General features: G+C 57.8%; 3 protein-coding genes and 1 pseudogene across 8 annotated transcripts; 2 read left to right on the top strand and 2 right to left on the bottom strand.

Annotated features, from left to right (window-relative positions):
- Positions 1-1,636: 1,636 nt before the first annotated feature.
- On the bottom strand, positions 1,637-9,519 carry LOC306646812 (syntaxin-binding protein 2-like; annotated as a pseudogene). Its single transcript, XR_013766908.1, has 19 exons — positions 9,483-9,519; positions 8,321-8,369; positions 7,985-8,067; positions 7,394-7,492; positions 7,139-7,250; positions 6,951-7,055; positions 6,434-6,583; positions 6,146-6,230; positions 5,920-6,049; positions 5,710-5,817; positions 5,336-5,393; positions 5,124-5,189; positions 4,930-5,010; positions 4,525-4,663; positions 3,977-4,086; positions 3,146-3,241; positions 2,464-2,549; positions 2,208-2,365; positions 1,637-1,783 (listed from the first exon to the last, which is right to left on the bottom strand). The product of XR_013766908.1 is annotated as a syntaxin-binding protein 2-like (transcript).
- Positions 9,520-13,827: 4,308 nt separating this feature from the next.
- On the top strand, positions 13,828-15,803 carry LOC306646807 (Purkinje cell protein 2-like). Of its 2 annotated transcripts, none has more exons than XM_079115536.1 (4): positions 13,828-14,053; positions 14,623-14,737; positions 14,887-15,011; positions 15,567-15,803. In XM_079115536.1, exons 1-4 carry the CDS (start codon positions 13,847-13,849, stop codon positions 15,684-15,686), a joined length of 567 nt encoding a protein of 188 aa, XP_078971662.1. In that variant the 5' UTR covers positions 13,828-13,846; the 3' UTR covers positions 15,687-15,803. The 2 variants fall into 2 exon arrangements, with proteins under 2 accessions (XP_078971662.1, XP_078971661.1); XM_079115535.1 differs by having other exon boundaries at positions 13,837-14,517; positions 15,567-15,798.
- PET100 (PET100 cytochrome c oxidase chaperone) lies at positions 15,751-17,242 on the bottom strand. 4 transcript variants are annotated; one of them, XM_079115538.1, is made up of 4 exons: positions 17,124-17,242; positions 16,382-16,469; positions 16,197-16,229; positions 15,751-15,898 (listed from the first exon to the last, which is right to left on the bottom strand). In XM_079115538.1, the coding sequence occupies exons 1-4, from the start codon at positions 17,147-17,149 to the stop codon at positions 15,815-15,817; spliced, it is 231 nt and encodes a 76-aa protein (XP_078971664.1). In that variant the 5' UTR covers positions 17,150-17,242; the 3' UTR covers positions 15,751-15,814. The 4 variants fall into 4 exon arrangements, with proteins under 4 accessions (XP_078971664.1, XP_078971665.1, XP_078971666.1 ...); XM_079115539.1 differs by lacking the exon at positions 17,124-17,242 and adding an exon at positions 16,985-17,123 and having other exon boundaries at positions 16,382-16,468; XM_079115540.1 differs by lacking the exon at positions 17,124-17,242 and adding an exon at positions 16,894-17,047 and having other exon boundaries at positions 16,382-16,468.
- A 192-nt stretch (positions 17,243-17,434) lies between these two features.
- On the top strand, positions 17,435-25,884 carry XAB2 (XPA binding protein 2). The gene is made up of 19 exons (XM_079115532.1): positions 17,435-17,510; positions 18,641-18,789; positions 19,068-19,191; positions 19,452-19,649; positions 20,080-20,214; positions 20,301-20,465; positions 21,550-21,694; positions 22,047-22,198; positions 22,283-22,402; positions 22,541-22,672; positions 22,758-22,889; positions 22,967-23,080; positions 24,153-24,315; positions 24,409-24,599; positions 24,754-24,876; positions 24,987-25,158; positions 25,379-25,508; positions 25,586-25,695; positions 25,779-25,884. The coding sequence occupies exons 1-19, from the start codon at positions 17,460-17,462 to the stop codon at positions 25,838-25,840; spliced, it is 2,568 nt and encodes an 855-aa protein (XP_078971658.1). The 5' UTR covers positions 17,435-17,459; the 3' UTR covers positions 25,841-25,884.
- Positions 25,885-26,089: the final 205 nt, after the last annotated feature.

Genomic DNA, 26,089 nt, shown 5'->3' with positions numbered 1-26,089 from the left:
GGCCGTGGTTTAAATAACTCGGCGCGTCCCTCCCACTCCCTCGGTCTTCCGCCAGTTCAAACGGGTCCCTGTCGCCAAGCATCCAGGACGCCGTCTCAGGGGCCCGCACCCCATCCCATCCGCGTGCCCAGCATCTGGGCCCGGGTGGGGGACACATGAATCCCACAACTGCTGAATCGCAGTTTGTCTCAGGCCCCACCTGCACACTGGTGTGTGCAATTTTTCTGGGAAGTGTCCTTAGATTTCTCTGAACTCTCGAAACGATCTGTGACCTCAAAATCAGGAGGGTCCCCAGTGCCCGGTCACCACTCCTGGCCCAGCATCAGGATGGGCCACAACCTTGGAGGCAGGGAGAGGAAATAAGCAGCGCCCGCGAGGGGGCGCTATTCCCGGCTTCCCACCACGGCGCCCTCCTCAGGGACCCCACTCAGCAGGGCACCAGGGCCGGAGCTAAGCCCAGCTCAGTTCCAGCCACTGTTCCCATTACTCCCGGCCCGCGGGGCCCCAGTGCGCAGACCTTGCCGCTGGTCAGCGCCCTCCCTCGAGCCAGGGCAGCTGCTCTCCGCCCTCTCTGCCTTTGCCCCCACCGAGCCCCGCTCCTCTCTCCTCCCCTCCCCACCCTCCTGATTTTCATTCTTCCCGGGAAAGCCCTCCCTGACCACCCAGACAGGGTGCCCTCTGCCTCCCACAGCTTCCTGGCTGGATGGCCTGCCTGGCCGAGTCTGTGTCCTCCTGGCTCCTAGTCACCTCAATTCAGCCAAGTGCTGAGGCTTCCTGTGACTCCCCCATTCACGTGCTGAGGTCCTGACCCCCAGGATCTCAGAACGGCTGTACCTGGAGATGCGGTTTCAGGAGATAATTAAGTAAAATGAGGTCATAAGGTGGGCCCTAATCCAAAATGACTGGTGTCCTTGGGAGAGAGAAAACGAGGACACCGACACACCGAGGGACAGTCATGTGAGGACACGGAGATCTGTCTACAATCCAAAGGGAGGGGCCTCAGAAGAAGTCAACCTGGGGGGCACCTTGCTCTCAGACTTGCAGCCCCAGAAGCGTGGGACGATAGGTTTCTATTAAGCCTCCATCTGTGGCGCTTTGTATGACAACCCTGGCAAACAGCTTCACCAAGTGAAGGCCTGGCCCGCCTGCAGTCAGGAGCCCTGTGAGCACGGGGCTGGGGATGCGCAGGAAGAGAGCGTCCGGCCGGCCTCACTCAATGCAGACCCTCGTTCCGGAGCCAGAGGCAACCTCAGCTTCATGGGGCCGCAGGTCCCCTGGGGACAGTCCCACGAGGCCTGCCTGCTGTGCCCCTCAATGGTAATGGTAATGGTCCTGTTGCACCTGCAGCGAGTGGAGGAGCTGCCATCCGCCTGCACTGCTGATGGTCATCTTCTCTGCAAAGCAGCTGCTACTCATGGCCTTGTTTTTGCATGGGGGACCCAGCAAGGTGGCCAGGGTCTCGCAAACCTTAGGGCCACCCCACTGTCAAACTAGAGCCCAGGTTTTGAACCACACAAGTGCTGAGGCTGCCCAGGGCCAGGGCAAGGTCCAGGCGGCCTGTGTAAGGCCTTAGCACAGAGCTGATCTGGCTCAGCTCCCAGGGCCTTTCCTGGGAAGAAAGCGAGGTGGTTCTGGCTGGCAGAGAGAAGGCAAGAGTTTATTCTCTGGAAAGGAGGGGTCAGAGGTGGGGGACAAGGTCAGGGCAGGGAAATGTCCTCCAGCTTCTGGTCCAGTGTCTTGAGGTCATCCAGGAATCGGGTCGGGGTGAGAATGTGTGAGGAGCCTGGTCAGAAGGGGAGATTGGGAAGAATGGGGTGCTGTCTTGGCCTCTGGTGCCCCCTGCTCAGGTTCCTGGCTGGCTGAAGGCCTGTCCCTGCCCCTCTGCAAACCAAGACCCTGACTTTCTAGAATTCAGGAATCTAGAGACTTAGGAACATGAAAGTGCAGGCCCCAGGTGACCTCTTCCCTGGCAACCTAAGCCCCAGCCCCCCAGAAACCCTGGAGTCCAGGATCCACCACCCCTAGGTCCCTCAATGTCCACCCCAAACCCCTAAGGACCACCCCAAGACCTCCAGGGACCTAAGTCTAATCCCAGCACCCCAGGGACCCCAGAGTCCAGCCCCAGACATCAGAGGCCAAGGCCTAGCTCCAGCTTCCCGGGGAACCCCAAGGCCAGCCCCCTGAGGACCCCAGTCCTGGCTACTCACCAATAAGTACCTCCCACTTGCCCTCAGTGGCCCTGGTCACCTCATAGGCGGCCCTCATCTCTGACATGGCCACACCACCCACAATGTACACGATGAGCCTAGGCCCAGGCCGAGCCTCGATGCCCACCTTGTTCTTGTGCCAGTGGCCAAAGCGGGCACTGTGTGGGGAGGGAGGCAGGGGTCAGTCCAGGCCGTAAACAACCCCACCCCCAAATGTGGGCCTGGATGACGGTGAAGGGCACCTCCAGGACCTCACCTGACAGCAGCCTGGGAGCTGGATGTGGGAGCAGGGTCTGACACAAAGGGCCACAGCTTTCGGTCCAGGCGGTCCTCCACCACATCCTGGGAGGCCAGAGAGAAGGTTTAGGAGAGGTGCCCCAGATAATGGGGACCAAGGACTGGAGTCTCCACCATCAGTAGGTTCAGAGGTCAAGAACCTGACAAACTGGAGCCATCTGCACCTCCTGCCCCCTGGGGAGCCAGGAGTCAACACCCTCAGCCCCTTGGGACCTGGGAATCCAGGATTTCGAGCTCCATGGGGTGGGAAAGCCAAGGCAGCTGGGCCACCAGCAGGAAGGGGCACAGAACTCTACAAGGACAGACAGAAGCCACAGCCCTGGCCAGCAACTGCTTCATCTTCCTGCTTTCAGGCCTCAGGATGGCCAAGGGCTGGTGAGGGAGGGTTTCTGGGGGTTGAAGGAAGAGAACAGAGGGAAGCAGAGGCGGCAGCCAGAGAGTGGAGAGGAAGTGACTCCTCAGCTAAAGGGCTCTCTGCTGCCCTAATTCCTGGGGTGTGTGTTTGGGGTGACCAGAGGAGACTGGGTGTCAGGAGATGCCAGTAATGAGGGATTTTCCATTAAGCCCTGAGGCTTAGCCACGAGGAGGGGAGGGAAGCCGACAGGATCAGGGGACAGGGCCCCAAACCCCCACCCGAGTACCTCCATCACGTCCTTGATGATCGGAGTCCAGCGGGACAGCTGATAGGTGGGCTCCCTTCGTTCCCTCCGCTCCAGCCGGATTGAAGTCCCTGAGCTCTGCAGGCAGGGCCAGGTGGGGCCAGTAGGGGGTTGGGGGGAAGGAGGTGGGTCACAGATGGGACTGGGGCCTCATCTGGCTAGCGGGGGTTGGCAGACAAAGATGAAGAGGTGCAATGGATAGAGAGAGAGATTCAGGGAGACTGAGATAGAGATAGGGACAGAAGCAGGGGGTAGAGAAGGAACGTGGTGGAAGGAAAGAGGGAGCAAAGAGAAAGAAGACGGAAAGATGGAAGACAGAGATATGGCAAACACAGAGAAACAGAGACCTTTGAGAGACACAGGGACAGGGAGACAGATGGGACATAGGGGCACACAGGGCCCGTGGAGGAGGTAGGATCAGGGGAGGAGGGACACATAGGGCCAGAGAGAGACAGGAGAGACTAAACCGAGAGTTGAGTGCAGGAAGCTGCTGTGTGTGTGCTGGATGGGGTGGGGGCATCCACTGTGGTCTCTGGGAGCCCCAAGCCATGTGGGGCCCTGCCCCTCAACACTGGTGACCCTCCCATGCCTCTAGCACTCAACCATACACCCCACACTGTGCTGTCACCAGGACCGGTGTGGCAGTGAGCACACCTCACCCTGCCACCTACTGTGTGACCTAGGATTGGCTGGCACTGTCCCCATGAGCCACGTGTGCCTGTACCCAACACCACAGGTCCAGGTCCTGACTCCTGCCCTCTCCCAAGCCCACACCCTCCTTCCACCCAGCCTCTGAGCCTGCTCCTGGCATACCCCAGGATTGGTGACCGTGCCCCCCAGCTGCTCCAGGTTCCGGATGAGGCTGCTGTAGGCCTGCACATTGGCATGTTGGATCAGCTTGGCCAGGTTCTCCTCGCTCACACCTGGGGAGGAAGGGGGTCCGAAAGTGGCTACACGAGGTCCTGGGCTAAGAGGGCTGGAGGTGGGGTGAGGTATCCCAGGGCTCTGATGGATGTCCTGCTGTGGGAGGTCCTCAGGATCCAGGCAGCCCCTGGAGTTACTGTAAAGGGAAATTCTCATGCCAGGGAAGCTCTGGATGGGCATCCCTGAGGGAGAAGAATGCGGTCCTCCAGAATTAGTAGAGGAAATGACAATTTGGGAATTTCCATGTTAATGGGCAGCCGGGCTCATGTCAAGGCGAGGCTCATGTGAATGGAGGAAGGTCACGGGGTCCAGAAAGCAGATCTGCAGGGTTCACCATGCCTGGTGACTGGGAAGTTGCAGGGCTGAAAGGTTTCCGGGATTGTTGGAGATGCTGGTGGAAGGGGGAGTCCCAAGACCTCCCCATGCCTCCCACCCACCATTTCGTAGGAGGATGTAGAGTAACAGGACCCGAATCTTGTCATAGGGTGGCACCGCTGCATCCAGCAGCACGGGGACGATTAACTTCATGGCATCCTTGATCTTCTCGCCCTCTGCATCAGAGCCCATGGCCAGGTCCTGTGGGGTACCTCATCTTTGTAACGGGTATCCCAAGGCCCCACTTGTCCAAGGCCTCGCCCAAGCAGGCACAGACTTCATCCCTGCCCCAGGACCACCTCCCCGCAAGCTCCACCCCTCACTCTAGTCTCACCTCCGAGACCGCCCCCACCAGGTCCCACCCCTCTAAGGCTCCTACTCCATATGCCCAGTGGCTCACAGGGCCCTCCCCTGCAGGCTCCGCCCACTCCCAAACCCCACCCCTCCCCGGTAGGCCCCACCCACACCTGCTCCACACCGCACAGCTTCTCCACAGAGCCCTTGAAGTGTTTCATGCAGTCGTCGGCTAAATGCAGGTGCGTAGAATACTGCAGAGTGGGGTGTGGGAGTGGGGGTCACAGACGCTGAGTCACGGCAGAGCCCGGGGTTAGGGGCTCCGGCAGCCCATGGATGGAGGTTCCACCCACCCGGGCTCTGTCACCTTGTTCAGCTCCTTCTGGTACTGCGGCATCTTTTTCAGGATGTGGGACAAGTCTTTGATGTTGGCCTGAGGGAGTGTGGGAGACGGCACGCGCTGCGTGAGGACAGGCCCTGCCCACCGGGCTCCACTCCAAGCTCTGCACCCGGATGAGGCCCCGCCCCAGTGGGGAGGAGCGTTCCTCCACTCGCAGCCAAGGTTGGAGCGTGGGCTACCTTGTCAGTGGTCAGCCTCTTGCTCTCACAGAACGTCTTCAGAAGCTCCGTGACCCTCCTAGCCAAGAGGGAGGGCAGGGTGAGATGGGAAGGGTAGGGTGAGACGGGGCTGGTGCTGAGACTTCCGCATGAGGTTAGTGCACGTTTGCATTTGGGGATGTCAGACAGGGACATGTCCCTGGGCGTTCAGGAGGTAGGGTGAGGTTGGTGCCGGTCAAGGGTCCCACTGAGGGGTGGCTTATGGAGGGGCAGTCCTGAGGACCCAAAGCCTGGGTGCAGCAGGGCTCCCAAACCACGTACCAGGCCCACATGATGGAAGGAGGTAGGGGCATCCAGGCGGACCCACACCTCCAGCACCCACCGCACGCACGCACTTGGACACATCAGCGATGTGCATGTGCCGAAGCTCCACCCACAGGTCATCGTCCTCATCCAGCAGGACAGCCTTCTCCCGTGCCTCACTCAGCCCGGTGGTCTCATACCTGTGAGGGCAGGAAGGTGGGACGCAGGGTCAGGGCACTCGGTAAGAACAAGGGACCCAGGTTAGGAGCAACTGGGGTCAGTGGGCTCCAGCGTCTTCCCACCTGTATGTGTCCTGTTCGATGTCCAACAGGTCATAAGCCATGGCCTGGAACGTTAGCTGTGTAGCAGTGGGGACACAGGGTCTGCTGCTCGGTCCACAATCAGCAGCTGTGAGCGGGTCTTCTCAGGGCCCTAGATGGCTCAGGAGAGGCAGAGGCAGGAATAAGGATGCTGACCCTGACCCTGACCCTGCAGGGCCTTGACTCATCTCCCCAGCATCCCCATCACCTCGCCCAGACTGGGGGGTGTCTGCCTGAAGGCGTTTCAGCTTGGCCAGGACTGCATGGGCCACTGGGCTGTGTCTTCTGGACCTCTGGAAGTGGGGTCAGACACAGGACATTAGATTATGGGGTCTGGGAGGGCCAGTCACAGTCAGGGGGTTAAAGGTGGGTTGAGGTGGGAGTTAGAGGTCAGAGTGAGGATCAGGGCTGGGTCCTTTGAGAGGTTAAAAGCTGATGTAGGATGGGGTCAAGTCAGAGGGCAGCACTGGGGCCACGGGCTGGGCTGGGTCCCCACTTGCGGGTAGCGGATGGCTGGGTACTCCTGCAGAGTGGCACACAGCGTAGCAATTTGCTGGGCCAGTGCTTCGAGCTGCCGTGCTCGCTCCCCTGCCCGGAAGGGGCAGTAGAGGTTGTAAGTGCTGTGGGGGACATCCAGGGAGAACACCTGGAGGACAGAAGTGCCAGGGCCACCACTGTAGGTGCAAACCTGCCTAACTTTCAGCTGATGCCACCTGCATCTGCCTGGGGCCTTCCCAGGTCTCTGGAGTCTGCTTGCCAGTCTCAAGGCAGTCTGGCAATCAATGCCTGGAGGGTCCATAGATTGAGTCCCCAGTCCTCCTCCTCCCCCTTGGAGGACTCCATGCTGCCCCCTGGAGCTGCCCAGAGGGATGGTATGCCCAGTTCCCCAGATCTGTGAGGCTCACAAAGCTCCTGGCTTGGCTCCTTCCCTCTCTGACTCTCTGTGGAAGGTCCTGTCTCAGATCTATTTCTGGTACTGGGTCACAGACACCCCACCTCCACCTGGGTTGTACCTGAGCCTCGTAGGGGAGGAAGGCAAGGTGGATTATCTTTCAGCGTCTTCACCACCTTTGCCAGGCGATGAGCGGCCCAGCTACTGAACAGGGGCTCGGGGCAGGCTGGGGTGGGCAGGAGGGGCCATGCAGACCAGAGCCACCCTACACCCCGCTCCCCTGCCTCCATCCCGACTCTCCTCACTCACTGTCAGTGAAGAAGATGTGTGCCGCTTTGTAGGTGAAGGTTGGGGTTCCGCGGAAGTCTGCGATCAGAGCCTGAACCGACTGGGGAATGTGGATCACTTTTTGGGCCTGACCCTGTGCACCAGACCCATCCTCTGCCTGAGCCCCCCCAGCCACTGCCCATCCTCTTCCAGATGCAGTCATGCCCAGAGGCCACACGCACCACACACGAGCACACATATGCATGCACCCATGAGCACGCTCACTCGTAGAGGCACCTTCTCTGTGGGGCTCAGCAAATAAATGCCTCCAGGCTGGGGATGGGTTCTCGCCGTTTGTTGATGTCTTCAACAACAGTAGCAACAGAAGAAGGGGCACTCATGGGTGGCACAGGCTTGGGAATTGGATGCTTAGGGGAGCTGCGTTACCTGAAGTTCTAAGCAGGAAATAAGACACCCAGGAGTCACTCACCAAAGAGCTATAGGGTTCTGCACCTTTAGGACCACACAGCCATACCTCTAGAGACCTCCTATAGAAGGCTAGGCATTCGGTAAGAGGACAGATTCAGAGTCCACTCTGGGAGTTCTACACAGGCCTACACGGTCAAAGAGGTCCCTTAGCAGTCCCTGTTAAGGATTTCAGCCAGAGTCCTTTGTGGGACCCCAAGGTCTCCTGAACTCAGCTTGCATACCTGATAGATGTACTTGGTCACATGCTCTAGATAGTCTAGGAAGGGAGAGAGAGCATACTCTGGAGTTTGGGACAATCTGAGGGAATCTCACATTCAAGAGCTATACCCAAGGGCCCCACATTCAGGAGATCCCACACTCAGGTTCTATCCAGAGCATGAGGTGGGGGTGTCCACTCACTGGTGATTGCCCTCAGCCAGGATGTATGACATTTTACAGCAGGATGACAGGATGCGCATACTTGGGTGGTCCATGATGAGCACCTGTCCAGGTGGATGGACAGACAAATTAACCAAAGGGCAGACAATAGGCAGAAGAAGCCATGGCTAGCCCAGAATGGGCAGGGCAGTGGAGGGATGAACAGTTTCAAGGGTTGGCTGGGCCAGAGGACCGAAGACCCATACACCCGCTCCACCCACTGAACCAACAGCCTCCTCAAGGAGTTCTTGCAGGTACCACATTGAGGAACCCCCTCGAATGTAGGCTGGGGCAAGGGGCCGACTCTGGTTACCCTACCTTCCATTCCCCATCCTTTTGACGCTCCGAATGACTCCACTCAGAATTTCTGTGGGAAGGGTGGGGAGGGCTCAGGATACTAGACCCTCATCTTAGTTCCCATTCACCCCTGCCCCCTGATCCGGAGAGACAGCTCTTCTCAGTTTACGGACAGGGCAACAGGTTCTGAGAGGACAGGCAACTTGCCTAAGAACCATAAGTTCCTAAGCAGCACAGGGCTTGGGGCAAAAGTAGCCACTTCATAACCCATGAATGAGTAGAGAGGAAGGGTCTGCCTCCCCACCAGTTACCTCCAGTCTTCCTGCTATGGGGTTACCAACCAGACCCGCTACCACTTCCATTAGACCCACTTAGACTAGACGGCAAGACCCACGTCCCCAGGTCTGGCGTATGCCTGGCTGTGCCCATCCCGTCACCCCAGTTTCCTCATTTGTATCCCCTCTCCCCGTCGCCCACTGTATAAGGATCTCCCTTTTGAGTTGGAGTGCTGGAGATCTGAGCCGGTTTGCCCTGCCCAAAGGAAGGGATGGAGAGAAGGAACAGGGTGGCCTGGCTTGGCCGGTCCGCAGTGTCACGTCCACTGTTATCAGCACCAACAGGGCGGAAGGAGCAGCTGAGGCCGGAACTACGGGAGGTGGGGGAGGGGTAGAGGGCCTGGGCCCGCGAGGCCCCGACGCCTGGGTCCTCACGCTGCAGGGCGCTCCTGAGAACGGGGCAAGGAGGAAGGCGCCTCCACCTCTTCCCCGTGGGGCCTGGACACGCCCTCCGAGCGCTGACACCACCTGGAGTCGCTGGCCAGCGCACGGTAGGGCCACTAGAATCCAGCCCCAGAACTTTGCCCGGCTGAGAGGCCGAGTCTGGAAAGGTCCAGCTATGCCCTCCTCCTGCAGGCAGTTTAGGAGGCCCGAGGGTCTTGTCTCCAGCCTCCGCCACCCCCTACCGGCTCCTCTGGGTCCCCGGAGCCCAGCTCTGTTCCGCTGCAGCACCTGAGGAACGGGGCGTCCGCTGGAGCCAAGTCCCCGCCCGCCCCCTCGAGGGTCAGGCGCTCGGGCACCCAGCCCGGGCCCCAAGTCCCCGCCGGGGTCCTGGGCTCCCAGAGCCCGTGCGCCCCGGCCCCCGCCCCGCAGGGGACACCAGAGCCCCGCCCCGGGAAGGCACTCACTTTCCCCCACCACCGCCTTCAGCCCTGAGGGCGCCATCTTCCCCCTGGCGCAACGCCGCCGCTTCCGGGTCTGTCCCAAGGTGGGGGCGTGGCTCTGCGCGTCACCCACGTGGGCCCCGCCCCTGCGCACCTGGCCCCGCCCCGCCGCCGGCTCTAGCGGAGACCGCGGGAACCTTTCCGGCGCGGATTGGGCGGGCGGGTGCGTCCACCGAGTCAATGAAGCGGCACACCCCGACCCCGACCGCGCGCTCACGGACGAGAGCTCGGACACATTCCCTGGCTTGTGCGCGGTGAGAAAGGGATCGCAGGACAATTAGCCCTTTGCCTAACACAGGCACAACCAGCATCCTGTCCAGAAGTTCCTCTGTCTGCGAGATGCAGTGTGTCCACTGGAGGACAGGGGCTCCCAAACCTCCTGGTCTGGGACCCAGGACCCACTTGTCTACTGTACTCCAAAGTTTAGCAGCAGCAGCACCAACAGAAAGGAAGCCTGGACATCCACCGTGTGCCTCGCACCTGGGCTTTACAATTTTCTCTCAATCCTGCTCGATAACACGGAATCCGGTGCAGAGGAGGAAACAGGATCCGCGGAACCCCCAGTTCAAGACCATATGAGTGAACCTATTGGAATTTGAGCCAGGAGCTGTACCTGAAAGAATGCTTGTTATTAGACATACACACTTAATTTCATAGGCTGACCATCTTATTCACAACCGTTATACACGAGGTGAGTGGCATGCTTACATGCACAGTTACACTCAACTCGGAATTTTAGTGCCTGTTCCTGTTGCTTCTAAGGGCACAGTCCCAACAGCACCCATATAAATGAAGTTACAGATCTAACATGATGTGTGTGAATACAGAGTCCTGCTCATCTGCACTGGTTTCTTCATTTGGCCATGTTAAGTGTGTTCCAAGCCCAGCACAGTGGCACATAACTGTAATCCCAGTTACTCAGGAGGCAGGAGGATCACAAGGTTGAAGTCAGCCTAGGTGATTTAGGGAGACCCTGTCTCAAGAAATACAAAGGTCTGGAGATGTAGTTCAGTGGGAGACTGCCACTGGGTTCAATCCCCAATAATAAAGGTGGGGGGAGTTTCCTAGGTGTGGGACCCTCTGCCACTTACATAGGACACAGGAGTAAGACCAGAAGGCCTACCCACCCATGGGACACTTAAAGTTTCCTGGGGGGGCAAAGACTCTCTCCATAGGACCCCTAAATAATGCTGAGAGTTAGCAAATAGGATGGCATCAAATTAAAAAGCTTCTGCACAGCAAAGGAAACAAGTGTAAAGAGAGAGCACCACAGAATGGGAGAAAAATCTTTGCTAGCTACTCTTCTGAAAGAGGATTAATATCTAGAACGTACAAAGAACTCAACACCAAAGCCACAAATAACCAACTAATAAATGAGCAAATGAATTAAACAGATACTTCTTGAAAGAATAAATATGACCAACAAATATATTTTTTAATGTTCAACATCATTAGCAATTAGGGAAATGCAAATCAAACTGCACTGAGATTTCCTCTTGCTCCACTCAGAATGGCAGTCATAAGAATACAAACTAATAAATGCTGGACAGGATGTGGAGAAAAAGGAACATTTTTGACACTGTTTCTGGGATTGTAAATTAGCAGAAACAGTATGGAAATCAGTATGGAGGTTCCTCAAAAGACTCAGCATAGAACCACCATATGACCCAGTTATATTACTCTTCAGTATTAATACTAAAGAATTAAAGTCAGGGCCGGGCACAGTGTGCACACCTATAATCCCAGTGGCTCAGGACGCTGAGGCAGGAGGATCATGAGTTCACAGCCAGTCTTAGCAACTTAGCAAGGTCTTGAGCAACTTGGCAAGATCCCATCTCAGAATAAAATATAAAAAGGGCTTGGGATGTGGCTCAGTGGTGAAGTGTCCCTGGGCTCAGTCCCTGATATATAAAAAACACACACACATAGACACACACAAAGTCAGCATACTATAGTGATACATGCATATGCATGTTTAGAGCAGCACAATTCACAATAGCCAAACTATGGAACCAGCCTAAAGGTCCATCCATTGACGAATGGATAAAGAAAAGGAGGTATATAACACAATGGAGTTTTATTCTGACTAAAAAATGAAATTACAGCATTTGCAAGAAAACAGATGGAACCTGAGACCATTACTTTAAGCGAAATAAGCCAAACTCAGAAGGTCAAGGGCCCTATATGTTCTGTCCTATGTGAAGCTAGAGGAGAAAAAGGAAAGTAGCAATCCTGCCCTAAGGGAAATAAACTAGCTACAGCAAGTACAGGAGTGAGTGGGGAGGTCTCAGGGGCTTCTCTGAGGGACTAACCTCTGAATGACATCTAGGAGCAGCCATTCATGTGGAGAAAGGGGAGGCATTGACAACTGCACCTGGAAGTGACAGTTCAGACCGTGACAGAAGCCAGTCTTCTCTAGGACAATGTCAGAATAACCCATTCTGGGTTGCCCAGATTGCGAGGTTTTCCAGGGCACAGGCCTTTCAATAATGAAAATGCTAGTCACAGGCAAACCAGGATGGTCGCCAGCCTAGGTGGGAGTTTAGGCCCTTCTTTTCCCTTTGACCCCCCTTGTAGTGCTGGGGATCTAACCACGTGCAGGCGAGGCCAACACTCTACCTGTAAGCTTCCCCCCTGCACCTTCCCTCCATCTTCTTTAACAGCTCAATCTCAATAAGTAATTCCTATACCATGTGTTCCGCCCGCCTGCCGCGTACGTCAAAGCTGCCCCCAAGTCTGAGGGTTGAACTCAGGGCAGTTCTAATGCTGGGCTATATTCCCAGTCTTTTTTGAGATGCTGTCCCACTAAGTTGCCCAGGCTGGCTTCGAATTTGCAACCCCAAGGAGCTGGAGTTGCAGGTGCCTGGCTGTGTGTAGCTTTCAGCATTCAGGACTGTGCACCCATCAGTGTCCATTTTGACCATTTCCTTACCTCCAGGGTATCTGGATTTGCTTCTGAGAACAATGGAGGCCAAGGGAGGGTTTGGAACAGGGAAGAAGGGACACCTCCTCCAGATCTTGGGGAACAGGCAGCAGGTGCAAAAGTGGGAGCCAGAAGCACGTCCTCCACTGTACTTGATGGGGTGATCAGGGGTCCTCCCGCATTATGGGTTGAATTGTGTCCCTACCACCAGCACACTCCCCAAAAGATGCTGAAGTTCTAATCCCCAGTGCCTCAGAATGTGACCTTATTTGGAAATAATCAGATTAATTAGTTAATATGAGGTCACACAGAGGTGGGCCCCCACTCCAATATGCCTGTTGTCCATATAAGACTGTCCTACAAAGACACACAGGGAGAAGACCCTGTGCCCACAGGCCGGCTGGAGTGCTGTAGTTACCGGCCAAGGAACAGCAAAGATGGTTGGCCTCCAGCAGAAGTGCAGCTAGGACAGACTCCGAAACTGGGCTGCAGAGGGATCATGGCCCAGCTGACACTCCAATTTCAGACTTCCATCCTCCAGAACTTTTAGACAGTAGGTGTTGCTTTATTCCACCCAGTCTGTGGTACCTCCTTCCAGCAGTCCAGGGAAATGTATGCACCCACCAAGGTGTGGAGCAGAACACCCTATCATTCGTGAGGACCTGGGGCCTGGATGGGCGCTCCCAGGCACAGGTGGGAGAGTGGAGACAGTTAATTCTGAGAAACAACTTAAGCTGATTTCCAAAAAGGCATCTTGTGAGAGGGGACAGGGCTCCTAGGACACTGAAAAAAAGTCAGTTGTTAAGGGAAGGGGGCAGGGACTTCCTCTCCTGTTCCCACATGAGACTGGGGTGATGGATCAGAGGCAGTTCAACTTGGATCTGGGTGGCAGGCGGACAGGAGAACCCAGATTTTGTCTTGAAGCCTGGGATGGGCAACCAAGCCTCAAGGACAGTGAGCACAGGGCAGGGTGGCCAGGATGTCCTTCGGAACCACTGCCCAGGAGGCAGAGCTGGAGTTAGGCTGGCTGGTGGTGCCTGAGGAGGTTGTAGGGAAGCAGGGAAGGGGTCCTGGGCTCCAGTTTTCTCTTTTGCTTCCCCTTGCAGATGGCAACTGCCCTTCTAGCAGGATGAGGCTACAGGTACTGTGAGGGAGCTAGCAGGCTGGCCAGGGTGGAGACAGACTGCACTGGGTACCACAGGTGGGCAGCAGGCCTCACCCTCCTTTGTTGGCCTGTTTTCTCCAAAACTGCTCTGGCCTTCTTCCACACTCCACCTGACAGCCCTTGGGACCTGGTCAGTAAGTGCTGCTGGGTCTGGTGAGGTTCACACCCAGGCCGTCCTCCCTCCCACCCTTGTGCCAGGCCCAGCAATATTCTGGGCAAACAATTATCTGGATCATCTTTATGGGGCTTAAGCTTGGGTGGGAGCAGATGGGGCATGAGCTGGGGATTTGGGACTGGAGAGGGTATCCACTCCCCCCACATCCTGGCCGTTTAAAAGGCCTTCCTGGCACAGGGCTGGGACAAAGAGCAGAAAGTGGAGTCAGTGGAAGGACAATGATGGAACAGGAAGAGAAGGGAGAGGAGGGGGGCTCAGACCCCCCAAGCAAGGTAAGAGTACCCCACCCCTACCTCAGCTCCTCCAGCTCTCAGAGCCCCTAACTGACAGGACTAGTTAATTTGTAGGGCACCTAATTAGCAAGTGAGTCTCTGGGGTCCCCTGACCCATTTGTCACCACATGGAGGTGCTGATGGGCAGAAGGTTCATGTATTGGTCCCCAGCCCCAAGGCAGAGGGCAGGGATCCTGGTGCTGACCCCTAGGAGGTGGCAGGTGCTAGGACTTAGGGGTGGCCCCAGAGTCCCATTTTCCTTCTTTGCGTCCCAGTCCCCAAGCCAACCTGTCAGGCCCCAATCTAGGACGGCAGGCAGGACGCTGTCACAGGCAGGCCTCTCCCTAGAGGCGGCACCACGTGAAGTGGTGCTGCTGGCTGGGGCCCCTGGGGCGGGGACCGGCACTGAGGAGACTCATGTCTCATTCAGAGCAGCTCTGCAGAGCAGACCGACAAGGACCATGGTAAGAGCTGAGGGAGACGGAGGGCAGGCTCAGGACGGGGCGGAGCCAGCCCACCAGGAGAGAAGCGGAGGAACCCTCAGTTAGACCAAGTGTGTCTGTCCCCAGGCGGGCTCACCAGACCAGGAGGGTTTCTTCAACCTGCTGAGCCACGTTCAGGGTGGTCGGATGGAGGAGCAGCGCTGTTCACTTCGGGCCGGACCGGGCCAGACCCCTGAGAGCCGTGAGCCTGGGCATGGGGATGCTCCTGGTGGTGGGAATGGGAGGAAGTACAGGGGGCAGAGCAGCCTGGGGGGTGGCAGCACGGGGAGATGACTATGCTAAGTTCCTTTGGAATCTGTGTTCATGGCCACATGTCTCTGCTCCATGCAGAGGGTGACCCTACACCCGAGATGGACAGTCTCATGGACATGCTGGAGAGCACCCAGGGCCGCCGAATGGATGATCAGCGTGTGACAGTCAGCACCCTGCCTGGCTTCCAGCCCATTGGCCCCAAGGTAGGTGATGTGCGGTCAGTGCTGATGAGACACCTACCAGACTACACTCTCTAACCTTGCTCCCCACCCATCTGTCCATCATCTGCTGAGAATTCAGATAAGAAGACCAAGCCCCAGACAGCAGACCTGAGCGGAGCTCAAGGTCACACAAGGGCCATTTAGTGTCAGAGCTGTGGCTGGAGTTCATGGCTCTTGCCCCAACCCTGTCTGAGGGTTTTGAGAAAGAAAGAGGGAGAGAACAGGCCCCCTTCCTGAGACAAGCTCCCAGGGAGGAGGACACAGGAGCTCACTCACACGAGCACATCCACACATTGCACTGTACCTACACACAGCCCAAGTTCTGACTGAGACGCCGGTGAGCACCCCAAGACCTGCCACCTCACACGCAAACACCACCCTAAATGGCAGATAATGAAGGTAAATAGACAGAGGGGGCACTCACACAGGGGGAGGAAGAACATGGATTCCCACCTGTACTTCTCTCCAATGTTTGTGTTACCTCTGGTCTGTGTTGCCCTTGGTCCCTCCTTCTGGCTGACAGTTTTTCATCCACAGGACGGAGTGCAGAAACGAGCTGGGACCCTCAGCCCTCAACCCCTGCTTGCCCCTCAGGACCCCAGTGCTCTCAGCTTCCGCAGGAACAGCAGTCCCCAGCCCCAGACACAAGCACCCTAAGGGCCCAAACTGTCCTGGGCCCCACGGGGCCCCTGAAAGCAGACAATAAAACACTTGCACAAGCAACAAGGAACTGAGTATGTGTTATTTCATGGGTGGAGGGGTTGGGACTCAAGTGTTTGGAGGGCTCAGGAGCTCTGCTGTGCAGCGCGAAGGAGTTTCTCCTCCCGCTGCTTCCGTATCCTCTCTTTGAATTCTTCAAGCTCTTGACGCTGGGGGTGGGAAAGGGATAGGATGGGAAGGAAGGAGGGGGCACACGCCTAAGGACCTGGACCCTTTCCCACCACCCTGCTCCTGGCTTCAGAATTTAGTGTCTACACTGGGTGCCCCATGCCAATTATAGGGAGTCTAAGTGAGACCAACTTCATCCCTCAAGAAGGCAAAAAGGAAAACATACACCCTTCGGCTCTCAGTTCCCTACCCATGGTTACCCGCAAAACTTTCATTCAAAATGCATCATGGCTATGGGGACCCAGACTCCTCTCTGCCTCTGATGGGTAGGTTACTTACCTGGCCCTCCTTCTCAGGTGGCCACAGCTCCCTCTGTGGGGACAAAGTCATAGCTGGAGGCACAAGCCAGGTGACTCCAGAATCTCACACCTAGGTCTGGTCCCCAGTAGGCTGGTGCCCCACCCCATACCCACCCCTTACCCACCCCCTTGAATGAGCAGGTGAATATTTTTTTCTATGCCCACCTTGCGCTGTATGACATAGTCCTCAAACCATTCAGCCTGATTGGAAATCCAGAACATAGCCACAGGGAAAGTGAGGTAGAGTGTCATCTGCAAAGGCAGCACGTGGATGAGCAGGGCCTGAGACCACCACCCAGGAAGACTGCAGAGCCTGGAGGGCAGACACCCTCTGGCAGAATCCAGGACCACCTCCTCATGGTCTGCCCCATGAGCCCCAGAACTCCCACTAAGGGTACAGAAACCTGACACCTTAAAGTCTGGCCCCCGTAATCCAGGAGGCTTTATTCCTGTGAGTCCTCTCTGAGTCTCCATCTCAAAGAAACACACACAGGTCCCAGCAGAACAAAAGCACCTACGACAAAAACAACTCCTTGAGACCTCGTTACTCCTCTAATCAGATGCCGGGAGCACCTCGAAGCCAGAAGGGCTTAATTTTCAAATCTACTTCCCTAAGTCTAGGAGTCCCCCTGTCAGAGGCTCCCACCATGAGCCCGAGGCTCCCCCAGGATCCCAACCTTTCCTTCACTAAGCCGCCTCCTCAGTTCAAACCCAGATGCTCCACTCCGACCCCCACAATCCAACTCCCTCTCCTCTTGAGTTTCCAACCGTCAAATCTCTCTCAAGTCTCCAGTGCGTTCTTCCAGGAGCGGCCCCCTCTTTGGAGTCCCCCCCTTTTTACAGCTTCGCCCCAGATCCAGGGAGAGCTCCCAACCAGTCACCTAACCTACTCCGGACTCACTGACCCCGAAACACCTCCAGCTTCACCCCCATCTCGCTTCTGCAGGTCTACAAACCCACTTCCGCCCAAAGCTGACCCCGCAGTCGCTACACAGCAGCTTATTGGTGTTTCGTGAACCCCGCTGCTGAAGCTGATTGGCCGATCAGCCCAGGATGACGTAATGTTCGGGCGCCTCTCCCCGCTTCCGGTCGCTGGCGTAGTCTACCCGGAAGTCAACAACGCGAGCCGCACGGTCGAGGAGGGTACAGCCAATTGCAAACGAGTTTGGCTCGGAGAGGCGGGCCTTCAGTCGGAGACGTCATTAAGCGCGCGACCCCCGCCCTTACCTGGAGAGCCGGAAAAATGGTGGTGATGGCGCGCGTCTCGCGGCCCGAGCGGCCGGACCTTGTCTTTGTGAGTCCAAGACTGGACCCGGGTGGCCCGCGGAGCGCATCGGGGCCTAGATGCCACGGGGGATGGGGACTGGGATGCCCGAGGAATTTAGTCCTACACTGTGCCTATCCAAGGACTGGCCTAAGTAAAGAGCTGCTGCCGAGGTTGAGGGACAGGAGTCTCGGGCTGGGGGCGGAAATGGGGGTGCGCCAAGAATTGGAGAGAAGGGAAATCGCATAGCTGGATTTTGACGCTTAAAGAACTGGTGTTTGGAATAAAGGCACGGTGGCCAGGTTAGCTCTGGATTGTGGGCAAGGGCTTGCGTTCGGCGAAACGTCGTATGTCTGGTTCAAAGCGTATGGTTTCTGGGGTAAAGACCTGTTGTGGGGGACTGCAAGAACCCTGGAGTTTGAAGAAAGGACTTGGTGATATGGATCCTGTCAGGCGACGGCCAGTAAGATGCTAAATAGCCAAAGGTTTGGTGTCTGGAGTAGAGGCCTAGCATTTTCACCAGATTCTTGGCATCCAGAGTTAAGGGCTTCACATCTGGTCCATAACTCTCTTTCAGAAGTAAAGGCCTAAATTCCAAACTTTGGGGCAGAGTTGAGCTATATTATTGGCTGGTGGGATCTTAGGAGTTAGGCAGTTTGGTTTCTGGTCCTGAGAATCCTGGTCACTGAGGAAAAGATCTAGTCACCTTGCCTGGAACAAAGATTGATTAGTTTGTGGCAGTGGGAGCAAAGACCTGGTGTCTGTAAAGAGGTGTTGTGAGGAGGTAAGGTGGAGACCTGGCATCTGGACCAGGGCCCTGGTGTGTAAGGAACCTGGTGATATGGACCAGCAAGTGGGTGGTGGGATTTGGAGGGCCAGACCTTGATGTCCAGCTAATGGTCTCATTATCTGGCTTGGAACTCTAATGACTGAGAAGTCAGACTAACTGGGTCAGATCATGAGCAGTAGAATTCTGAAGGGCAAAGATTTGAACCAACATCCTGGTGTCTGGACATCTGGTGACCCAGATTTGACAGTGGGCAGTGAATCTGGGATCTGAGTTTAAATTTGGAGATTGGGCATGGACCCCAGTGGTGGGATGCTGCCGCACTCAGACTCTGAGGGCAGGTCTCTTTTTCTCCCTTCCCTGGCCCTGGCAGGAGGAAGAGGACCTTCCCTATGAGGAGGAAATCATGCGTAACCAGTTCTCAGTCAAATGCTGGCTCCGCTACATAGAGTTCAAACAGGGGGCCCCAAAGCCCAGACTCAACCAACTATATGAGCGGGCACTCAAGCTGCTGCCCTGCAGGTGGGCATACTTCTGACTGTCCTTCCACTAGCTCCCATCCCACCTTGTCCCTTCACAATGGAACTGACAAATAGGTCCCAGGTGATTGCTGTGTTCTGTCACTGGGTGTGCAACCCCTGATAAGTCACAGCACTTCCCTGATGTCCCAGTCCTTCCCTCTCTTCCTGAGATTTGTCACCCTTCCTCAGTTCCTTTCTTCCCACAGTTGCCTCTTGGGATGGGAGGAAAGGTTCTGCAAGTCTATGCCCATTAGTGTATGTCCCTTCCTAATTTCCCAGCTACAAACTCTGGTACCGCTACCTAAAGGCACGTCGGGCACAGGTGAAGCATCGCTGTGTGACTGACCCTGTTTATGAAGATGTCAACAACTGCCACGAGAGAGCCTTTGTGTTCATGCACAAGGTGGGGAGCTGGGAAAAGTGGGGCTCAGACTCCACAGAGGTGGGCAAAGCAGGGGGGCTGAGCTCAGTATGGAAGGGGTGGAGGACTGGGGTCCTATTACCTCTGCATGAGACATTGGGACAGAGTCGTTCCTGGGACTGAGAGTTCTGAGCTCTGCCACATTTATGTCCCAGGTGTGACTGGGCCTCTGACCTCTGGCATCTTTGGCCAGGCCATGGACCCCACAGCTCAGACCTGACTATCTCTTCCCACACTTCCAGATGCCCCGTCTGTGGCTAGATTATTGCCAGTTCCTAATGGACCAGGGACGTGTCACACACACCCGCCGCACCTTTGACCGTGCCCTCCGGGCACTGCCTATCACCCAGCACTCTCGTATTTGGCCCCTGTACCTGCGCTTCCTGCGTTCCCACCCACTGCCTGAGACAGCTGTGCGAGGATACCGGCGCTTCCTCAAGGTGAGCCTATCAGGCAGTCCAGTTGCGCTGGTTGGAGTTCACACGCTGGTTTGGTGGGACACACTGCATGCAGATGTCATCCAACAGACAGGATGTGGGGAGGAGTCTCCTGGAGGCACCTAGATTTTCTGATTCTTCATTTTCCAAATAATTTGCTAGCACCTACTCCACATTAGACATAGGGACAGATGCGGGGAACAGTGTAAATAAGATGGTTGCCAAGTCCTGGACTGGGTTTGGACCAGTGGGATCAAGTTGGGACTGAGATTGGAATCGTGGGCCCAGGCTGAACCACTGTGGGGCTGAGCCAACAGGGCAGGCTTCTGACCAGGACAATGGAGGGTGGGTGGCAGGAGGCCTAGAGGCAGTGAATCAGGGGAGAGGTGTGACCCTGGGGCCACTGACTCCAGCGAGGTTGGTGGGTCCCCAGCTGAGTCCAGAGAGTGCTGAGGAGTACATCGAGTACCTCAAGTCAAGTGACCGGCTGGATGAGGCTGCACAGCGCCTGGCCACTGTGGTGAATGACGAGCGCTTTGTGTCCAAGGCTGGCAAGTCCAATTACCAGGTGGGCCTGCAGGGAGATGGGGACCAGGCAGGAGGGCTCCTCCCTCTGAGACCAAGGCTAAGACCCCCACGCCCTGCACCCTGCAGCTGTGGCACGAGCTGTGCGACCTCATCTCGCAGAATCCAGACAAGGTGCAGTCCCTCAACGTGGACGCCATCATCCGCGGCGGCCTCACCCGTTTCACTGACCAGCTGGGCAAGCTGTGGTGCTCACTGGCTGACTACTACATCCGCAGTGGCCACTTCGAGAAGGTGCTTGGGCCCCTTAGCCTTGAGTGTCGGGCAGGTCTTCCTCTAACACTTGGGGGACATTCAGGAACATTGGGCATGGTAGAACACAGATGTAGACATGCTGTTGGTGACGTGTGTGTCTGTACACACACACAAGCACACATGCACACGATTTGCCATCTTGACAGGACAGGCCGAATCCCTGCAGCTGAACACACCTTGGACCCAGCACATGTGGGTTCAGGATCTGGCTTCTGGCTGTGTGGCCGTGGTCTTGCCAAGCCTGGCTGTCCCTACCTGACTTCCCTTGCCTGGGAGGAGTTGTCTCTGAGGTGCCTGCAGAGCACCGAGCAGGTGCCTGATGTGAGGGTCGATCCCTCAGGGACTGGTGTGACTGGCTGTCCTTGTCATCCTGCTCTCATTGGGAGTGGAGTGGCAAGCTTGGGACAGGGGAGTGGGTGGAGCTTCTGGAATCCCCAGAGGGCTGGCTGGGACTCCTGAGGCCTGAGGAAAGGTGGGTGCAGGGCTGGAGTGAGTGAGTGGGAGGAGCAGAAGTGGGGGCCGTGCAGGACTGGGAAGGGGGTCAGGGGCCTCACAGGCAGGTGGGAATCTTGCAGTGCCCCTTCCAGAAGAGGCCAGCAAGGCAGTGGGCAGAACCAGGCAGGAACAGGGGTGGAGAGATGGAGCCATGAGGCGGGAGAACAGGAGGTGGAGAAGGGGTCAGGCAGGCATGAGGGGTGCTTCAGAGCAAAAATGGAGCCCTCTGTGACAAGCGAGGCTGCAGTTCCTTGGGGAGGACATGGAGACTGGCATGGTGTGGGCTTATTGGGTTCAAAATGCTTTATGCAGGTGTCTCAGTCGAGCCTCAAGGTCCCTTTGCATACGACTGTCACTCAGATTACTGGGGATGCCCTGCGGCTCCCAGGATCAGTGTGGCCTCCCAGGGCAGGGAGGGATGGGAAGTGCTCCACGCCACCACTTGGAGCCCGCAGGTGCTGGGGCACCTGGAAAGGCTCGCGGGATCCCAGCGAGGGCCCTGGACGGCGGGCGGGCTCACGGGCCTCTCCCCTGCCGGCACTTCCCCATCACTGCTCCCATCCCACAGGCCCGAGATGTGTACGAGGAGGCCATCCGCACTGTGATGACCGTGCGGGACTTCACACAAGTATTCGACAGCTACGCCCAGTTTGAGGAAAGCATGATTGCCGCCAAGATGGAGACTGCCTCAGAGCTAGGGCGCGAAGAAGAGGGTGAGCCCTGCGGCAGCCATCGCTGAGGGGTGCTGAGGATGGGGTGGACCTGGAGCGTGGGGTAGAGGGCAGTCCTGAGTGACCAGAGCAGGCAGCGGGCAAGTCCTATGTGGGGACAGCCTCAGAAGGCTCAGCCTGGGGCCTGCAGGGAGCAGGGATGGTGTTGGGGTCCTGGAGCAGCCAGGGCTGGAATCACTCAAGGCTCGGGCCAGAGCAAGGCAGAGCAAGAGAGCTGGAGGACAGGTGCGGGGAGGAGGGGCTTCCCAAGGGGCTGCGGCTGGGCGGGGCCAGGAGGCCGACCAAGGCCCGCAGCCCCCTCCCTGGCACTTGTGAACACCTCTGTGGCTCCCAGATGACGTGGACCTAGAGCTGCGCCTGGCTCGCTTTGAGCAACTCATCAGCCGGCGGCCCCTGCTCCTCAACAGCGTCCTGCTGCGCCAGAACCCACACCACGTCCATGAGTGGCACAAGCGCGTGGCCCTGCACCAGGGCCGCCCTCGGGAGGTACGTGCTGGCCCCCAGGGCCCAGCCTGCCCCCCCCGACCTGCGGGGCCCGCCCCAGCAGCCTGGTTGACTCTCTTATCCCAGATCATCAACACCTACACGGAAGCCGTGCAGACAGTGGACCCCTTCAAGGCCACAGGCAAGCCCCACACGCTGTGGGTCGCGTTCGCCAAGTTCTATGAAGACAATGGGCAGCTGGACGACGTAAGTGCCGTGCCGGGGTGCACGTGTGAGCGCGAGTGTGTGTGAGCCCCGCTGCAGGTGTGCGTGCGCTGGCACATGCACTCGCAGTGGGGTGGCAACACTGCAGAGTCCCCGCCTTCCTCTGCCCATCCCTGACAGGCCCGTGTCATCCTGGAGAAGGCCACCAAGGTGAACTTCAAGCAGGTGGACGACCTGGCGAGTGTGTGGTGCCAGTGTGGGGAGCTGGAGCTCCGGCACGAGAACTACGACGAGGCCCTGCGGCTGCTGCGGGTGAGCAGAGCCCCAGCCTGGGGGCAGTGGTGCGGCGGGGGGACAGGCCCTGAGTGCCCCTCCCCTGCTGTTGCCTCCCCTGCAGAAGGCAACTGCGCTGCCCGCACGCAGGGCTGAGTACTTTGATGGCTCGGAGCCCGTGCAGAACCGCGTGTACAAGTCCCTGAAGGTGTGGTCAATGCTGGCTGACCTGGAGGAGAGCCTGGGCACCTTCCAGGTGCGCTGCCGCCGTGGGGAGGGGGTGGGGGCTGTGCTCAGCCTGGAGCATGCCCTGACCAGTCCCTGTCCCCACAGTCCACCAAGGCCGTGTACGACCGCATCCTGGACCTGCGCATCGCCACGCCGCAGATTGTCATCAACTACGCCATGTTCCTGGAGGAGCACAAGTACTTTGAGGAGAGCTTCAAGGTGAGGCGTGTGGACCTGGAGGCCCAGACTGGTCACGACTGGGGTGTGGGGCATGGTGCGTGTGCTCAGCTGCTGCTGCCGTGACAGAATGCCCCAGTGTAGGGGACTCAGGACAACAACTTCACTCTCTCTCTCAAGGTGCAGGAGGCTGGAATCCACATGAGTGTGCAGGCAGGGTAGGTGCCCTCTGAGGCCTCTGGCCTCAGCTTGCAGGTGCCATCTCCCTGGGCCTCATGCCTCATCCCTCTGCGTGCCTTTGTGTCTGATTGCTTCTGGGTTTTGGTGCTGGTCATTGATCTCAGGAGCACTTTACCACTGAGCTACACCCCCAGCCCTTTATTAATTTTCATGTTTTTGAGACAAGGTCTTGCTGAGTTGCTGACTGTCATCAAACTTGTGGTCCTTCTGCCTCCGCCTCCTGAGTAGCTGGCATTACAGATGTGCCCCTGTAAGCCCAGCCTGCTCTCCTTTTGCAAGAGCAGTCCACAGTAGATGAGGCCACTCTTAACAGCTCATTTTAACTCAGTGGCCTCGTCTTCAAATAGGCTGTGTTCTGAGGCGCTGGGTGTTAGAACTTCAGCGTATGAACGTGGGAGGCCACGTGGTTCAGCCTCTCACAGCCTCCATGTACATGGGGAAGATGTTGATAGCACATGACTGTCCTTCTTTTGCTCGGGGGACAGGTTGTAGGTGGTGGGGTTTTTACATGTGGGGTTTTTTCACTGCCGAGGTGGTTGTGAAGCCTGTGTGCAGATACACAGATGCGGAGCGCGTGTGCCCCCAACCCCTCAGCTCAGCACCCTGGGCGCCAGTGTCTGCAGAGGGGGGGAGCCACCTCCATGCACCCGGAATGTCACCAGAGGTGACAGACACCATGTTAGTGAGACCCGTCACACCTCTCTCCTCAGACCCCTGCAGTGTGTTGAGGGAGACAGGCAGTGTATGTGGGGTGGATGGGAAGTGGCCTGTTTGCTGAGCCTGAGGGAGACATGGCAGCCTCCTCCCGGGCACCACCTGAGGGTGACAGAGTGGTCAACCCCTGTGTGCTCACACACTTGCTCCCCCGGGACAGGCCTACGAGCGTGGCATCTCCCTATTCAAGTGGCCGAATGTGTCCGACATCTGGAGCACCTACTTGACCAAATTCATTGCCCGCTATGGAGGCCGCAAGCTGGAGCGGGCACGGGACCTCTTTGAGCAGGCACTGGATGGCTGCCCGCCCAAATACGCCAAGAGTGAGGAGGCCATGGACTCCCTAGGACCTGGGGATGGGCACGGCAGCCTGGGCCACTGTCCTGTGACCAGTCCTCTCTCCTCCCATTGTGCAGCCCTGTACCTACTGTATGCGCAGCTGGAAGAGGAGTGGGGCCTGGCGCGGCATGCCATGGCTGTGTACGACCGTGCCACCAGGGCCGTAGAGCCTGCCCAGCAGTATGACATGTTCAACATCTACATCAAGCGGGCTGCTGAGATCTATGGTGTCACCCACACCCGCGGCATCTACCAGAAGGCCATTGAGGTACCTGCCACCAGGGGTCCCTGAGTGGATGAGGGGCACCTGGCAGGCAGGAGGATCCTGCACGTGGGCGCTGGGAGGAGGCATTCTGGAAGACCAGGGATGGTGACCAAGCTCCCTCCACCTCACACCTGCCTGCTGGATTGCTGGCACCCAGGTGCTGTCCGACGAGCATGCCCGGGAGATGTGCCTGCGGTTTGCAGACATGGAATGCAAGCTCGGGGAGATCGACCGCGCCAGGGCCATTTACAGCTTCTGCTCCCAGATATGTGACCCCCGGGTAGGTCTGGAGCCAGCCAGGATGGAGGGACGGGCCCTGAGGAGGCGCGCCCAGCAGCCAGCTCACACACATGCACCCCCACCCCCCGTCCGCCCTCCCTGCCCCCGCAGACCACTGGGGCGTTCTGGCAAACATGGAAGGAGTTTGAAGTTCGGCACGGCAACGAGGACACCATCAGGGAGATGCTGCGGATCCGTCGCAGCGTGCAGGCCACGTACAACACGCAGGTCAACTTCATGGCCTCACAGATGCTTAAGGTGTCGGGCAGTGCCACAGGCACCGGTAAGCAGCTGCCAGCCACTCCCCTGCTGTGGCCAGGCTGCACAGGTCTCAGCGCTCCCCGTCTCAGTGTCCACTGTCAAGCCGTGACCTCCTATGTCTGGGGGCACTGGGGACCCAACTTGGCCTCCCCACCTCTGTTGGGAATTCCTTGGGGACCTCGGGGGTGTGCAACACGCCCAAGAGAGGGCCTGTCCAGCGTCTGAACTCCCTCTCTCCGCAGTGTCCGATCTGGCTCCAGGGCAGAGCGGCATGGATGACATGAAGCTGCTGGAGCAGCGGGCAGAGCAGCTGGCAGCCGAGGCCGAGCGGGACCAGCCCCCACGGGCCCAGAGCAAGATCCTCTTTGTGAGGTGAGGACTGGGGCGGGAGGAGGGAGGCACAGGCAAGGCTGGCAAGAAGCCCCCTGCTGAAACAGCATGCCCCCCAGGAGTGACGCATCCCGGGAGGAGCTGGCAGAGCTGGCTCAGCAGGCCAACCCCGAGGAGATCCAGCTGGGTGAAGATGAGGACGAGGACGAGATGGACTTGGAGCCCAACGGTCAGTGACCACCCGAGTAGTGGGGAGGCCAGGGGCAGGAACCCCTCCAGCGGGTAACCACCTCCCTACCTTCCTTCCCGCAGAGGTTCGGCTGGAGCAGCAGAGCGTTCCAGCTGCTGTGTTTGGGAGCCTGAAGGAAGACTGAGCCCCTCCCCCAAACCCCCCATAATACAGCCCTTTTTTACTTCATGGCCTGTGCCTCCTTCTTGCCACCAGGTGCTCCAGGGGTTGCCAGTTCAGGAGCGCCCTGCCCCTGGGCCCTGATTGGCTGGTGTGGGAGGTGGGGCAGCCCAGCCCGGGCCAGGCGCACACCCTGCCCTCACCCTGCAGAGCCAGTTCTGCACGCTGGGCTGCGTGGCCAGTCCCTCTACCACCTGAGGCCTTGAATCAGAAG

Source organism: Sciurus vulgaris (genome assembly GCF_902686455.1).
Source record: "Sciurus vulgaris genome assembly, chromosome: 16".
NCBI lineage: Eukaryota > Metazoa > Chordata > Mammalia > Rodentia > Sciuridae > Sciurus > Sciurus vulgaris.
The sequence above is the reverse complement of the archived record's forward strand: the minus strand, read 5'-3'. Positions and strand labels throughout refer to the sequence as shown.

Coding starts and splice junctions, on each gene's coding strand:
- PET100 (XM_079115537.1), bottom strand. CDS start 16,690: ATGGAGACTCAGAGAGGACTCACAGGAATAAAGCCTCCTGGATTACGG. Junction 16,469..16,627: donor TACGGGGGCCAGACTTTAAG/GTGTCAGGTTTC, acceptor CTGCCTTTGCAG/ATGACACTCTACCTCACTTT. Junction 15,899..16,196: donor CACCTGAGAAGGAGGGCCAG/GTAAGTAACCTA, acceptor TCCCACCCCCAG/CGTCAAGAGCTTGAAGAATT.
- XAB2 (XM_079115532.1), top strand. CDS start 17,460: ATGGTGGTGATGGCGCGCGTCTCGCGGCCCGAGCGGCCGGACCTTGTC. Junction 21,695..22,046: donor GCTAGGGCGCGAAGAAGAGG/GTGAGCCCTGCG, acceptor TGTGGCTCCCAG/ATGACGTGGACCTAGAGCTG. Junction 22,403..22,540: donor ACAATGGGCAGCTGGACGAC/GTAAGTGCCGTG, acceptor CATCCCTGACAG/GCCCGTGTCATCCTGGAGAA.
- LOC306646807 (XM_079115535.1), top strand. CDS start 14,182: ATGGAGGTGCTGATGGGCAGAAGGTTCATGTATTGGTCCCCAGCCCCA. Junction 14,738..14,886: donor GGGCCAGACCCCTGAGAGCC/GTGAGCCTGGGC, acceptor TGCTCCATGCAG/AGGGTGACCCTACACCCGAG. Junction 15,012..15,566: donor TCCAGCCCATTGGCCCCAAG/GTAGGTGATGTG, acceptor TTTCATCCACAG/GACGGAGTGCAGAAACGAGC.